Genomic DNA, 15,292 nt, shown 5'->3' with positions numbered 1-15,292 from the left:
AACTTGCCATACAAAATAAAATGCAATTTATGCATGATCCTTTCTCCCCGACCAATAACTGCCACTTGTAAGTAAGGCTTTAAAAATAAATTATTGTAAAGCTTTAACTGCATTGTACAAACACAGATTTTACTTTCTTCTAAAATATGCTCATGTAAATAATGATAACTCAGATTCTGGAGTTGTTCAACATGAGCTGAAAACCTTCTTGTCATGGAAAATATGCAGCTGATATTTAGAAAGGTTTTCCTGTAATTAACTCCCCCTTGAGGATTTTAAGTTAGCAGCAGTAAAATTACCAACAGTATACTAATATACACCACATGCACTGTTACTCAGTGGCCTACTGGCATTCTCTTGAAGATCAAAAAAAGTAAAATAGAACAAAACCATCCCAGGGATAAAGTCAAAGATAATTTTTTTTTTTTTTTAAATACAGGCAAACTGTTGTTTCAAAAACCCCATCTGCACTGTACATACCTGCCATTTTTGCTTCCTTTACTACAATCTATTTGTGTTTTACTGAAGATGCTATCTCAAACTAGCCTTCTACCTATTGTCATTTAAGATTGAACTGAGAGCCAAGATCATACTTGGCACAACTTGTCCAAAATACTAGTATGTCCTTCAATCTTTCTTCTCATCTACCATTAAGAAAAAATAAAATCAGTACAGCGACTTCCAAGCCAAAGATGACTGGATAACAGATCTGTACACCTCGGGCCTCATCTTCGTCACATATTCAGATCTTATTTCTTTCCCCAACTAATGATGTTATACTGATTCAAAAACATACATCTTATGTAACTGCCTTTTTCAATAAAAGATTTTAGACCATAAGTCATTTTAGTCCATTTTTGTAAATTTTTGTCATCTCTCTGCATATGATGTTGGTCACCCACGTTGCCTGACACGCGTGAAACGTGTATACACTCAGGCGCAGGAAGACGCGGAGCCTGTCTACGCATCTGCGGATACTAGCTGCTGGAAGGCGGTAAGATACCACACTGAACCAGAATCTGCTGCTTCTGCACTGACTCGAATAAAGCACTACACCTGCAAACAACACACACATGCTCACACGAGAGTCTGTCTAGAACTGCACGTATTCCACATGGGCTCACCTATTTTTTGTAGATAAATGCACTTGCGTCAGTACGCCAGAGTCTAGTTCTCTTTTTATATTTACTGATTAGAGATACCTATGGCGGAGCATGACATCGTGTGACATACCCAGTTCCCCGGTACGCGCATGGGTATATTACACTGGATTTCATATTTCAGGTCCCAAACCTTGCTCTATCATCTGCTAACCCAAACTGCTCTCTGCCAGGCCTGCCTGTTCTTGGTGGGACTGGAGCTTCTGGCTCCAATCCTGCAGATCGCAGCATACATTCGCATACACCTTTTCAAGATCAAGACTTCGAGGCATGGCCTATGTATTGCACAGGACACATCAGCCTGCTGGCAGAGTATTTATCTAGCACAGCCATTTCATTATTGTAATTCATTAGTGTAATTCCATGCAATCCTCCCCAGACTGCTCTGTAAGACCCCGTTTCTTCAAGTAGCTTTTTGCAAACAGATCTCTGCATCTGCAGAGTGTCTTATTTATTCCAGTTAAATCTCCGGAACACTAGGGAGTAAAAATAATAGTTCAGCTTACATTGCTAAACAAGCTTAAGGCATTCACAGAATGACAGATAATTTTAAATTGTTTGTCTGCAACTTCACCTTACATGTGAAACACAATTTTTAAAAGGCATTTGAAAAATAAAGTATCAGAAAGCATGATATAGAAGATGCTTATGTTACTGTTGTTTTGTCTTTTTTTTTTAATGTCTGGTAAATATATCAGCAAAAGCAAGTCAGGGAAAAGATGCATTAAAAAAAACAACCTTACTATCCATTTTTTAAAAAAGGGCTCTCGGAAGCCTCCCTCTAGTCTTCCTATGTGTTTAAAAAAAGATAACAATGGAAAAAAACGACCACCTTCACATCAGATTTTTTAAATATTATTTGTAAGACTGATTTTTCATCCCTTGAGCTGAGGCAAAGAAAACTGCCCAGTCGATTGCCATACTGTAGGTGATCGGCCGCTAGCCCCTTGCAGTCACAACACTCTGAACTCCACCTATTGCCTTGATGGAAATCCTACAGACTGTTTTAATCCCCCTCTCTCCAAGTTTTTAACAAACGTCAATAAAAAACAACAAATCACTTGTTAAAAAGCTTGATAAGGTATTTTCTAGCAGCTAAAGATTCTCTCACAAAATATTGTATTTGCGGGTCAGTCTAAAATACCAACAGGTTTAAAGTACTCATTTTTTGCACTTTTACACCTATGTAAGTATTTTGGTTTGATTTCCAAACAATGAGTGCAAGGGACAACAGAAGAGAGTTAACTCTTTCCACCCCAAACTTCTTCTACCAAACCACCTTCACCTCTCTTTCCTTCCCCCACAATACACTACTGGACTGACTTTTATAAATAGCCATTTTGGAAGGATTTTTCCCCCCCCCCCCCGCCTTTGAAAAATTACCTAAAGCCTTTTTTTCCCAAGCAAGTTAATGTGAACTTGGGAATGGCAATTAAATTGTCAGAATTAAAAAATTTGTTTTTAACTAGAAGGTAGCCAGAAGTATAGTCATGGGGCTGGTATTGATTGTCTGAACAGAGAACATTAGTCTTCAGGTATTTATTCTGCCACCTCTGCACCAGAGGTTCTCCTTCAAATCAAATCAATCCCTGGAAAAGATTGGTTCTTGCTACTAAGACACAGAACTAGGCTGCAACAGAGCTGATGGTTGTTGTTGTTGTTGTTCTCTCTAGGTTTTACTGAACAATATCTAGGCTTCCGATTGTTTCTGAGTCATTTTCACAGTTGCAAATTGTGATCTTTGCTAGACTGTGAGCTCTCTGGGGTGGAGAATGCATCTGGTTTTATTTGAAAGACACCAAGCAGTTGATAATGTGCATCTACTAATGAAAAGTGTGCTAAAATCCATGCTTTCAAGCATGGTTACTGCAATAGTACTTTCCCATTATTTATGCATTATTTTCCCCTGTCTCCCTTTTGGCAAAATCCCTTATGTCCAATTTCAGGTTTTGGTTTTGCATTGTTTTGTTTTGAGAAAAGCTTAAATAGGCAGCGGGGAACCTTTTATTAATTATGTAAAAATGCTTTTGCTTCAGAGACATGTAAAATTAACTGAAATAGAATAATTAATGATAAATTATTGATAAGAAATCATAAAATCCCGGGGCAAATATTCTGCGAATTCTAAGGATATCTACATCATGAAAACAGGGCATGAAAGTCTCGTTCCAAAAATCTGAAAAGAATTGGATTTTCTGACCCAATATTGGTTAATATTAGAAGTTTATAAACACAATTCAGAAACAGATCAAGTGACCACTCCAGTTGACCTTTCTGACAACTGTACCTTCTGAGACTTCAGAAAAAAAAAAAACAAAGCAAAACAAAAAACGCACCAAAAAGCCCAAGCCCAAACCAAAACCATAAAAAAACCCAGCCACCTTTGTATTCCTATTATAGTTTCCAATTGAACTTGAATTTGTACTTTGGTCATCTGTTTTACACCTCGCCAGTGGAAGGTCTTGGAACAACACAGTTGCATACGTACGCATGCTCAGGCAGATAGTAATGATCTATCTTTTCAGAAATCACATTAAATAATGACTTAAGGTAAACTAGAATATTCACTGGGTAGATAAAGAAACAGAACGACAACAGATAACAAAGGCAGTATGGAATTAAAGTTCAGAATCAAACAACATCAAGAAATTAAATACAGTAGAAGCCTGTTAAGGATGTCAAATTCTGAACAGAAAGGAAAACAATTAGCTCTATTTAAATTACCAGGGTTAGCTACCATCTATGCCTATTAGCTACCTATGAAATAGGGCTACTTTTAGTCACTCTTCTTTTGTATTGACAAAAATTGTACTCCTGTCAATTGCACCCTGAGTATGAGCCATAGCCCTTGAAATATAGCCGGGACTGGGGAAAAGATCACATTACTACGAAAGGTGAATAATTGTATTAGTGTGTGTTTACTTATGGAAGATTTAGTTACGCAAATATAGGTAGGAGCTCTAAATATTTTGCAGTAAAAATAAAGATTTCTTCAGTATTTTGATAAATAATATAAAGATTAAATACGAAAATGTGAGGAGAATACATAAAACTGTGACAAGATCTATTTACATTTAGAGTAAACATAATATTACAGGGGGGCAGTTGTTGTTTATCCATGGAATATTAAACAGAAAGAAACCTTGTGCCCTGCAAGTCCATGGCGCAGAAACAACACACAGTATTAAGAACAACAAGCCCCAAAGCAAAAAGTGGGTTAATTAATTCTACATCTTGTTCCTCTTTCTATAGTCAAAGATGTAGGGCTCTACGAACATTGCTTTCAGATCACTTTATTGACTATTCTCTGTATGGTCATTTATTTTAGAGGACTGATGTCACATTTGGCATTATATCAGCTGACATATTGTAGACATTTTCTTCCAGAAATGGCTCTTTAAGGCTGAGTGCAAGAGGTTAAGATGCTTGACGGAAACTAACTTTACGACAGTGATGTTCTATATTCATACAACAGTCTTAATAATTTTAAATTAGCATGAAGTTTATCCTTCCACATATAATATGTGCATGTGTATGTATGCATATATGTATGCAGTAATTCACAGACTAAAAAAGAAAAAAAGACCTAAATTTAAATTATTCTATTCCATGACATGTACCTTCAAAGTGAAGGGTACTCGGCTTTAATTATAAGCAAATTATTTTTAAATATAAGAAAGATTTTTCTACCTTATCAATGTATCTTTATTAGATCACAAAGACAGAAAATTCTAGACTAAACCCTAAAGTTTTGTTTGTTTATCTATTATAGAATTCTCAAACTGGTTACTGTATTGGTTTTATAAGTACATTCCTCTAGAACAGACAGAGCAGCCTATAGCTGAGTGAACCCTGATAATAAAATAGGGGGAAAAAAACCCTGTTAAAAAGTGCAATTCCCTTTTTTAAAATCACCGGGTAGAAATCATCGTTACCATTTGCTGCTTGGACAATACTTTACGTTAAAGCATTTGTTACTATTTCTACCATATCAAATTCTTGCAGAAACACTTGAGGACTTAAACATAAGCAAAGGTCTGAATACAGTTTAGCTTTAGAAGTGTTATTTTTCTTTTAATGTATCTGTAACGATAGGCAGATATGTGCTAAGGCTAACTGAAATCATTGCTGTGGATTTCTGAACAGCAAAGATCTTATTCTGAAGTTACTAAAGCATAAATAGGTAATTTACCGCAAGAAAGGGTGTCCAGGGATTAATGGCAAAATTGCATCCGCTTTTCTTCTGCTTAGCGAGAACTGTATTTGTAATCATTGTATGCAAAGTATTCACAATGTGCCAGCTCAACTAAGATGTAATGAGGAGGCTTAACAAATACCAACGTTGCTTATATGAAGGAACGGTCAGTTTATCTCCGTATTGAACATGTCTGAAATGCAATGAGAAAAGCCTTTGGCATTTGGGACAATTTTCTAGCATCTTATAGGAATGAAGGTCTAGTCTTTACTGCCACGTACTGTAACCTGCTGCTATTGGCAAGAAGCAGATTTTACACTGACCGTGTTCTCCGGCTGCTTTTAGTGTCGCTTCAGGATGTGTCGATCCAAGGGGGTTACGCACAAATCGTCGCCGGCGCCGCAAGTCATCTTCCCAGTAGTCAAGGCGCCAGAACTCACGAGGACGACTACAATGAAACAGAGGAGCCACATATGTTAGCAATTATCAAACAGCATGGTAGCGCTGAATTTCTGCATAAAGCTCTCCTTGTTTGCGCTGCTTTTGCCTTTTTTTTTTTTTTTTTTTTAACCTCCCCCCTTTCTGCAATCTTTTACTTAGGTATGTCCTTGAAAATAACAATATCACCTTCCAGTCTAAGGAACTCCTTTCCCTTTTTTCTTGGAAGGTGAAATGAGCACTAAATACATCATTTTGAAATGAATTGCTGACAGTGTGATCAGTTTCCCCACACTCTAGTGGCATGTGCTCCGATTTCAGCCTCATTTCAGCCTCAGCAGGGCACCTTTCTCAGTGACTGCATTTATAAACCAGAATAGGGAAAAGGCTATTATAAATATGGTATAGCATTACCTATATTAATCAAAGTCTGTCCCCCTTCATTTTTCTTCCTAATTTGTGCCTTTTTGCACAAGGTCAGTAAATCATACCATGAATTCCTGGTCCAGAAAGTGTTAACTTTAATGAATACCTCAGTTACATGGTTATGTATGTGATAATAAAATATTACTCTGTTTAGATGTGCAGGAATTTAATTAAAATAATCTCTTAAAATATTCATTACATTTAGCCCCTGAGGCTTAGAACAACACAAGAAAATGCATTTCTTTTCCATTTACTGTTTTTAAATAAACCATTCCAGGAGAGTGAAACAGCAATCTATTTTCGAGCAAATCAGATTGGATTTCTGGTTTATGTAGTTGTGTTTTTACATTTAATTAAGAACTACATGTTATGATGTGTAATAATTGCTATATTGAAGGCATACTTTTAAAAAATTACATCTAGAAAAGGTTATATCAAATTCATTATTTTCCATTGTATGCTCCCAATATACGTAGATCTTTTTAATATGGTCATATATAAGTGCCAGTTACTATCTTGTTAGACGATCATGAATGAATGCCACTGTAAAACAGTATTTTAGCTCAGAGAATGTACAAAAAACCGCCAATTTCAGGTACAGCAAATAAACAAACAGAAAACGCCTAAAGCATAGAATAGCCACGATAGCCTGAAAACCTGTATGCCCAAATTAAAAAACTCCGATTTTGTTTGTTAACGTAGCTAGTCTTAAAACAATAGATGAAAATGCATATATATTCCATTTCTCATCCAGGAGCTAATGGAAAGTATACCTGTCAACACTGACAAACGAATAGCCACAACTAATTTAGAGATCGCAATGTTAAAAATACTTGGTATCTCCATTCTTGGTTTTGAGGTCTAAAGGCAGAAATGAGTTTTATTTAAGGTAAATCAAGGTTTCAAACAAACGTGGTAACAAAAGCCAGAATAATTTGCATGACCCTACTCTCAAACACAATTTGTAAGACAATAAAAATTGTGACTGAAAATAATCTTATAGAAATTGAGGGTGTCTTTGCGTCTACCTTCATTAAAATTCTATGCCTTTTTCTAACACCAAAGAAAAGGCAGTGCTATTCTTCATCTTCCTGGTTTCTTACTTTCAGAAAAATACTGAAGTATTAGAATCAAATACCCCGGTATCTTATTTTCACACTTTGTGTGTGTTACAATCAGGCTGAAATTTGAATGCTTTGATTATAAAATCCAATGATTTTTGAATAATTAACCAAACAAAAATTATAAAACACGGGAAGATATGGGTTTATTCAAAGGTCGATTAATAACTTAAAATTCTCCATTAGTGATTATAGAAAAAAGGCAGAACACAGCTGGCTATGTGCATGCCTTTGATAGTCGTAGAGCATGGATAGGCACTTCATCATTCTGCCTTCCTACATTTATCTGTTAAAATTATTATCAAATATCAGCCAGGATGCAGTCGTGAATCACAGACTGTTCCTCGTCTTCAGGGGAATGATACAATGAGGGTCTATTCATCAGTATGGCAATCGGCACAAGTAATTAGTTCCCTAGACTGAGATCTCCTACAAAGCTTATTTCAGTCAGCACCACAAACATATGACAATGAAAAGCTAATGGAAGCCGCTAAAATTTGTTAACCTCTTCTGCCATCAATCCTTCTGGTATTCTCTGCTACAGTGTTATGCAAAGATGGTAAATTATTAATTTGTCATTCATCTATCTTTCTACGGTTTTGATAGAATTAAGCGATGCCGTTCTTCTGGGTAACAATTACAATTATGCTACATTACGAAGCTATGCTAAAATTATTAGAAAAACAGGTAACAATGATCAGGCACGAAGTATTATCCTGAAACACAATATATCTTTAGTCCCCTACTTTTATTTTCAGTTCAGCATATGAAATTTGCATAGGATTCCATCTCCTTCACCGGTGCGCTGATTATTCACAAAACAACAACATATCAACTATTAGACTGTGTACTGGGGTTTTTATAACTATTGGCATCCACTGTATTATGAGGTAAAAAAAAAAAATAGTCTACTCTACACACAGAAAAATATCCAAGAAAAACCTGCACAGCCCAAAATAAATACCTACGTTGTCTAATTCTTACAAGTAAGCCATTTTTGAGAGCAGCTACTGGGACAAATGCATATTAGTACCAATATAAGCCAGTATACTACATAGCTACTCCAGAACAACTAGCTTACTAGTAAGATCGATTAACCACTGCAGTCCCATCCCCAAAAGGCAACGCTGTACCATGCAGACTTTGTACCTTTACAGCCAGGGGGAGACAGACGTAAATGTTGCTCCGATTTAGGCAGAATTGACTGCTGAAGGACTGCAGGATTATGAAGCAAAGGGCCAAGTAAGCAGATTTGGGGAACAGTATAGTGCCATCGACTACGGGGGACATTTGACAACAGAAGTTTCTGGCCCTACAATAAAGGCTGCCCTATGGACTAAAGGTGCTATATGGACTGGATCAATGAACATAAGTACTCAATTAGAGTAAGCGCAAGAGCAACATTTCTCAGGGGATTAAGGATTTATGAATTATAAATCATATGATTTGCATGGATTTGTCAGGGCCCCCTCCAACATGACACATAGTAATTAGTGGTTTCTTGGTAACAATATTGACTGAATAGGAACAAAGCTTTGATATTAAGGGTTTTATTCAACTAGCATAACCATTATATTGCTTTATTTTTCAAAGAGTTCCCCAAATTACCAGGCTATGTACTCAGAATTGAGATAAAACCTTCCTCTCAATTCCCACGTAACTAACTAGATTGTTACAATTGTACAGAGATAAGAAGAAATACAGAATGACCAGTATAACCTGTATTCTCGGGACTCTCGAGTGTGCCATGCAAAAGAAAAAGTCACTTCACTGTGGTCAATGGGAAGAAGCTTAAATGCTCACCGAACTTCCTTCCAAGAAAAAGAAACCTATTTTTCCTACCAGTTTCAAAGATTAACACAATTGGAAACAATACAAACCAACTGGTGTACTAGTTTTATTATGATGTTATAGCAAAGGAAATTTAGGTGTGGGCATTACCTATTGGTCCTCATACCCTATAGGAGATCTAAATTGAATCTAAGCAGTACAACCAGAGAATGACGAGAGGATCATGCAGCTGCTGAAGAATTACTTCTTGTAATGCCTTATCCACTGTGTACTTCAAGATACCCTGCTACCTCTACGACCACAGAGAAGAAGCAGTCAGCACACTAGTATGGATAGAAAAGGGACACTGCGAAGCGGGGGAGAGGAAAGAAAATGTAAATCTACAAAAGCAATAGTTTGAGAGGTCTTAGGGCTGTACTTGGGCCACCAGTTAATTGAGAATGGATTTTAGCACACCGCAGAAGCATCCCTTCGGATCCTTAGATTAGTGAAGTACTAAATAAACAAACATAGCACAGAAAAGAGAAGCAAAGAGAAGGAAGGAAAGGCGAAAGCAGCACAGCGTTACAGAAATCGTCTACAGAGACAGAAGATGACTAGAGCTCTGAATGACCTCTTCCATCTAGAAGGCTATCTAGCCTAAAAGGCACGAAAACCCACTCACATGAAAGACAATTGCAACAAACTTAGCAGCAGATGGAAACTACAGTGTGTATGCCCTCGAAAAAACGTGTTGCTATGAGGACTCAGACCAGCACAGTCTGCTATTATAGTCTTTGCACAGTCTACCATTTAAAGAAAAACAGTTCTTGCTCTGCTGTATGGCAATTATGTACATTAAACACAGATAACATTACCCAACGTGAATTTTGTACTGCTAGAAATGATTGCGCTGACATGTCTGGAAGGCAAGGCTGTTCCCAGGCCGTGGAACGAGAACACAGGTGGTGATCATGACGTAAGCGTAATACCTCATTCCCATGCCCTAAACCTATGTGAAGATACCAGGATAAATTTCCGGATGACATACTCCTCGTTGGAACTCTAACTATAGAATTAAGCAGGTAAGTCAATCTCCAAACCTAATCACTCCTTGGTCTCTCTGCTAAGACCGTCAGTAAGGCAATCAATCATTGATGGCAATTTCTAAGGTGTAAATGCTCGAACACGGAGACCCAGGCTAAATTAGTTTCATAGACAACCAAACGCAGAGCGGCAACACCACTTATTCATCAGTAACAACAGTATAGATTTGAAAGGAAACCTGGAAGAAGGCGGCTCTGCAATTTCTCCATCACCGACTGCAAGCCTACCACAACTTCTGGTTTTAATTTATTCAGCATTTTGGTTGCAATGGCTCATCAAATGCACAACATCAGGTGCTACTTCTAAATTACATGAAAGCGCAATCATGAAACATAAACAGTGATGCCAAATTTTTAAGAGAAAATATGCTGAATTATTTTAGTGCTCTCCAGGAACATTTCTTGCTCTCTATCTAGGTAACTTCTGCTTCCATGTAAAAATACTTCAAGAACTCAAGACAGACATCCGCTGCAAGATACACAAACATTTTTCTCCAAAAAAAAGAAGCAATAAGCATTCACATTTGATTGTCAATCCAAAGATAAAAGTGCTGAAGTTCTAGAAAGTACTGCAGAAATCTTGATGGAGTACTGCTAGCAGACTGCAGGGCATCATGTAATGTAAGACTGCTTTATCTTGCAAATTGAAATCCATTGCATTTTCATGCAGCTGGATGTCCAGAATATTAACTAAAATCTCTCATATCTTGCATGTAATAATAAAATGCAAGGTATCTTCCACTAACTGACTTGATAAAATGCAATTTCAGAAAGCAAGTACATTTTCTGAAGCCCTTCACTATTCTTGTAACGAGCTTTCCCAAACCGTCATCTAAAAAAACAAGTTACACCAGAGCACGTCACTCTGATTAGCTACATGGCTATAAGTACTAATCTAAAAAATGTTTTGTGTAAATCCAGCTGTGTTATTAATTTGTAACATGATCAAAAATATCTAACATATTTTGGAAAATAAAACACTGAGCTTAATGATGGTAAAGCAAACACTGAAGATATAATGTGACAAGCAAGTTCTCAGCAGCAGTACTAAGTTCAGCATTTCATGCAGAGATGGCATGCACAAGTGTTTGTGTTGCTGTGTGGTAAACCTACATCAGAGTACTGATGCAGTAGGGAAAATGACTGTTTTTCAGTAAATCAGGTTCCTGACCCGATTCCCAACTTTACCTGTACTACCAAAGCACACAGGAAAGTGTTTGCTTAGTATTAAGTCAAAGCTGCCGCCAAAATATTACTTGGTCAGCTACACTCTATCTCAATGTGTGTATTTCACAGCACTTCACTGATAATGTATCCACTTTAGAAAATTAAAGATTAATTAACTCCTGATAAGTGCATTGAGATCTTTGGAAATGCTACCTACCTTACCTATATTTTCTTCGATGGCAAAACCAGTTAAAGATCTTCTACTCTCCCTCCCTCCGTTGTATTCACCTAAGCATTTGTGCAGCCACACTGAACCAAATCACAGTAACAATCTGGGCTTATTAGGGTTCAGTGTTTTCCTTCTGTTTTATATTAGTAACCTGTTTACACTGCAGTCTCACCAGCAACTATGTAACTAAAAATGAGGGAAAGAAATGTGCAGGTGAGGGGACGGAAGGAAAGGATGAGGAAGAACATCTTTGATATCAAAAAAGACATATGTAATCATACGCTAATATTAGCAGAGTCTGTGCCTTCTCATGCTATCTTCATTTTCTCCACACATAGACATTCATATTCCACAGTTTCAGAATACAGACTTCCACAAACGGAAATAATTGGGAACCCTTAAGCAAAAAACATCATGCACAGGCAGGCTCTTAATCTCTGCCACAGTCATTACTGTAGTTACAAAACTGGTCATAACAAAGGCCCAAGGCCACCGAGTACAACTTCTTTGGCATAATATCAATTATGCAGAATGTTAATGTAATCCATTAAATTAGCATAGTCTATTTGCTTCTTCTAATCCTTCTCCAAGAAAACACTTCACTTTGTCTATAAAGGATTTTTCCTAAAAGGACTTTTGCTTTTATCTGTGCTTCAGTTTTATCAAAAGGGGGTGGGGTGTCTCGTGTTTCCAGAAGAGAAGTAGTGCCATTCTTTTTCACATCTTTCAGAAGAAACAGATGTGACAAGCAGGGTATGAACTTGAGGCACAGTGTCTCCATGGACTTAGCACGGAACCGTCACTCTGAGGACCCTTGCACGGTTGTAGGGGACCTTTGTACAGTTTAAACCTAATGTACCTCCAGTGTAGAGGAAAAAACCAGGAATGTCAGTAAGGGAAGCATGTCTTAACAGATGTTTCATGCTATTTCCCCATATAAACAAGACAGTACAAACAGCACAGATCTGTAATTCCTAGATTTGCGTTTTAAAAACTGGTAGAAACCCTGTTTGTATGCTTTCACACAGTAAATAGTTAGGATATTATCTCTTTGTCTCAACCACCCGTTAGACACCGCAGCTGCAATTCCCCGCCCAGGCCTCCCCATCTCTGCGTTTTGAATCATGCCAAAAATCCATTCTCATCTAACCAGCTTGCAAAGCAAAACGAGAGGAACAATGCTAATTTCCGATATCACAAAGACTCTTTTCTGCATTGACAAGCTTTGAATTCCTCATTTAAAAAGCAAGCCAGAAAAATGTTGACTATAAATGTTTCAGTCGTTACAAAGGCGTTATAAAGCGCCGTGTCAGGGTAAAGACAAGCCCACCTTTAAGGTGTTGCTGTCCTAGATGACGGTGTTATTAACCTCCAGTTTAAAAACGGCTCTGTTTATGTATGAGTTTATGTATGCTCCTCTTTGATCTTTATTAACCCCTTGGTGGTTAACCACAGCCCCAGCTTTTTTGGAGGAGGCATTCTTTGAAGTGCTGGCATTCCAGTGCACACTGATACTTCAAAGAGGGCTCACTTAAATACATGATACAGTACTAACCATGTACTCTGCAACCACTACCACTATCTTATCTTGGACTGATCTTAATTTTGATCAGTCTAAAATAAAGCTGCACTTTAAAAGACAGGCACCTTAAGACACAGTTCAATTCTTGTTGCATTTCCATCAAGATTAATTCTAAATTAACTGAAAACTACTCCACTTCTCTATCAGAAGTTAACATGAAAACTTTCTTCTGGCTTTGAGCGAAATTAGTTCAGACGTGACTCAGACATGGAAGAACGAACGTATAGCAAATTTGCAACCGGATGCTTTGGCTTAGTTGCTCATAAATCTTTCCAGATCTCGCACATCCTACACCTGACTGCAGTCAACAACTTTTAATTTGTTTTTCAAAATAACCACAGTTCATACAGATCCCATAAACTGCTGTTCATATTGAAAATAACTACCATAATATACAAAAAATAGGTACACTGCATTACGCTGGAGGCTTTTTTGCTGTTTGTCTGATAATGAGGAAATTTAGTCTGCAGTACTGAGTCATCCCTTCCTTGCCAAAATGAAGACCGAATATAAGAATCTATGTTGGAGGATATATGATAAAGGAGCCAGCTCAATCTCATCTCTATCTCCTTAGCCATTCCTACTGGTTCTGGTGCTTTCACCTTAAGCACATACATAGAAAGGATCTGTATCTTTTCTCACTAATTACAGCATCATCAGCTTTTCTGTGAGGAATAAAGTACATTGAAATATTACAACTCAGATTAATTCTTTCCAGTAGCTTGAAATTTGAGATTGTAATCTTTCAGCATTTCTGGATATGTAGATCAACTTTTGACCACAACAAGAAAGATCTCCTCTGAACTGTTGTTTTATTTGTATATTGTTCTGCCCCTAAAAGTATTAAACACAGGAATTACAGTAAAGCTTTTTCCAGAAATCTTACATTTCACCTGCACCAAACATTTCAGCTTCTCTTCCATCTCTTCTAGAAGAAACAGGATGAAATCACACTCCCACATATCTGCACTTTTAAGAGCTGTGGCTATCCTGTATTCCTTTTTTATAGCTCTCTTAACAGCTGGATACTTTCCTTGCTTCCATAAAAATGTAATAGTGCACCCCTCTGATTCAGCAAGTGCTTTTCTGCTCTATGTTCTTCTAAAGGAAGTTAAAATTTTTTTCTTTTGCATATATATTTTCAGAGTCCTCTGCCAGAAAGGTCTAAACTAATTGTTCATTTTTTTTTTTCCAGAAAAAGTAGTTAAAATTAGTATCTAGTAACTAAATTAACTCAGCAATTCAACAAACACGGAAGAAAGGAATAGGAAAGATGACCAAGACTTAGGTACAACAGCTACAGTTTTCCAATCCAGAACGAACCTCTGCAAGGTGGTGTAAGGACTATTAAAGATCACTTGCCTTCAAACCAGCCTTGCCAACCTAAGTTTTCCATTTAGGAGAGACCAACCTGTTAGTTCCTTTGATAGGAAAGAGACTGTCCTCTAAATTATGAGAGATGGAACACCTCTGACCTGCTTACACATGGGGTTTTATATTTTTTTTCAAACTAGAATAATAAAGAGAAGAAAGCCCTCTCTCAGGTCTCTAAATGCCTACATACCAAAAAGATATACATTTTATCTTTTTATTGTGGACAGAGTTTGAGTGCATCTGGGGAGATAAGAAAACTCCCCCCTCAACCTCTTGCTTACTCACAAATTAATTTGAGCATGCTTGTCCCTCTGCTTTAAATTACATTGGGGGGAATAGGTAACTCTCAGGTCCACAGCATGTTTGGCTACTGTTATACAGTATCTTGGAACAGGTGTTATCAATTCGGATTGCAGGTTAGGATACTGAAGTCTTAGAGACACCCACCTTCAACATTACCTGCATTTCTTCTACTCTCTGAGAGAACTAAAATCAAAGCTTACATTGAAAAAAAAAAAAACAAATCCAAACCAAAAAAAAGAAAACAAACCAAAACCCAAAAAAACCAACCAAAACCAAATAATGCCATCCTTCAAGCGTGACTGAAAGGCTAACACTTCTGTCGGAGATTTAATTCAGGATTTAAAAATCTGAGGAGGGCAAAAATCTGGGAAATGACTTCATTGTGTGATGATTGCAGGAACATATGTAAGAAAGAGTTCAA

The 15,292-nt window shown here is 37.2% G+C and overlaps 1 protein-coding gene across 5 annotated transcripts in view; it reads right to left on the bottom strand.

Moving 5' to 3' along the window:
* Window positions 1–15,292, bottom strand: part of LRBA (LPS responsive beige-like anchor protein) — a 415,388-nt gene that overhangs the window by 191,722 nt on the left and 208,374 nt on the right. For all 5 annotated transcript variants that reach the window (XM_087736323.1, XM_087736322.1, XM_087736324.1 and 2 more), the window contains one exon: window positions 5,679–5,803. In XM_087736323.1, coding sequence (XP_087592449.1) covers window positions 5,679–5,803 — 125 coding nt within the window. The remainder of the gene's footprint in view (window positions 1–5,678; window positions 5,804–15,292) is intronic.

Source organism: Nipponia nippon, unplaced genomic scaffold (assembly GCF_047370975.1).
Source record: "Nipponia nippon isolate SJK-2023a ecotype South Korea unplaced genomic scaffold, ASM4737097v1 scaffold_6, whole genome shotgun sequence".
NCBI lineage: Eukaryota > Metazoa > Chordata > Aves > Pelecaniformes > Threskiornithidae > Nipponia > Nipponia nippon.
The sequence above is the reverse complement of the archived record's forward strand: the minus strand, read 5'-3'. Positions and strand labels throughout refer to the sequence as shown.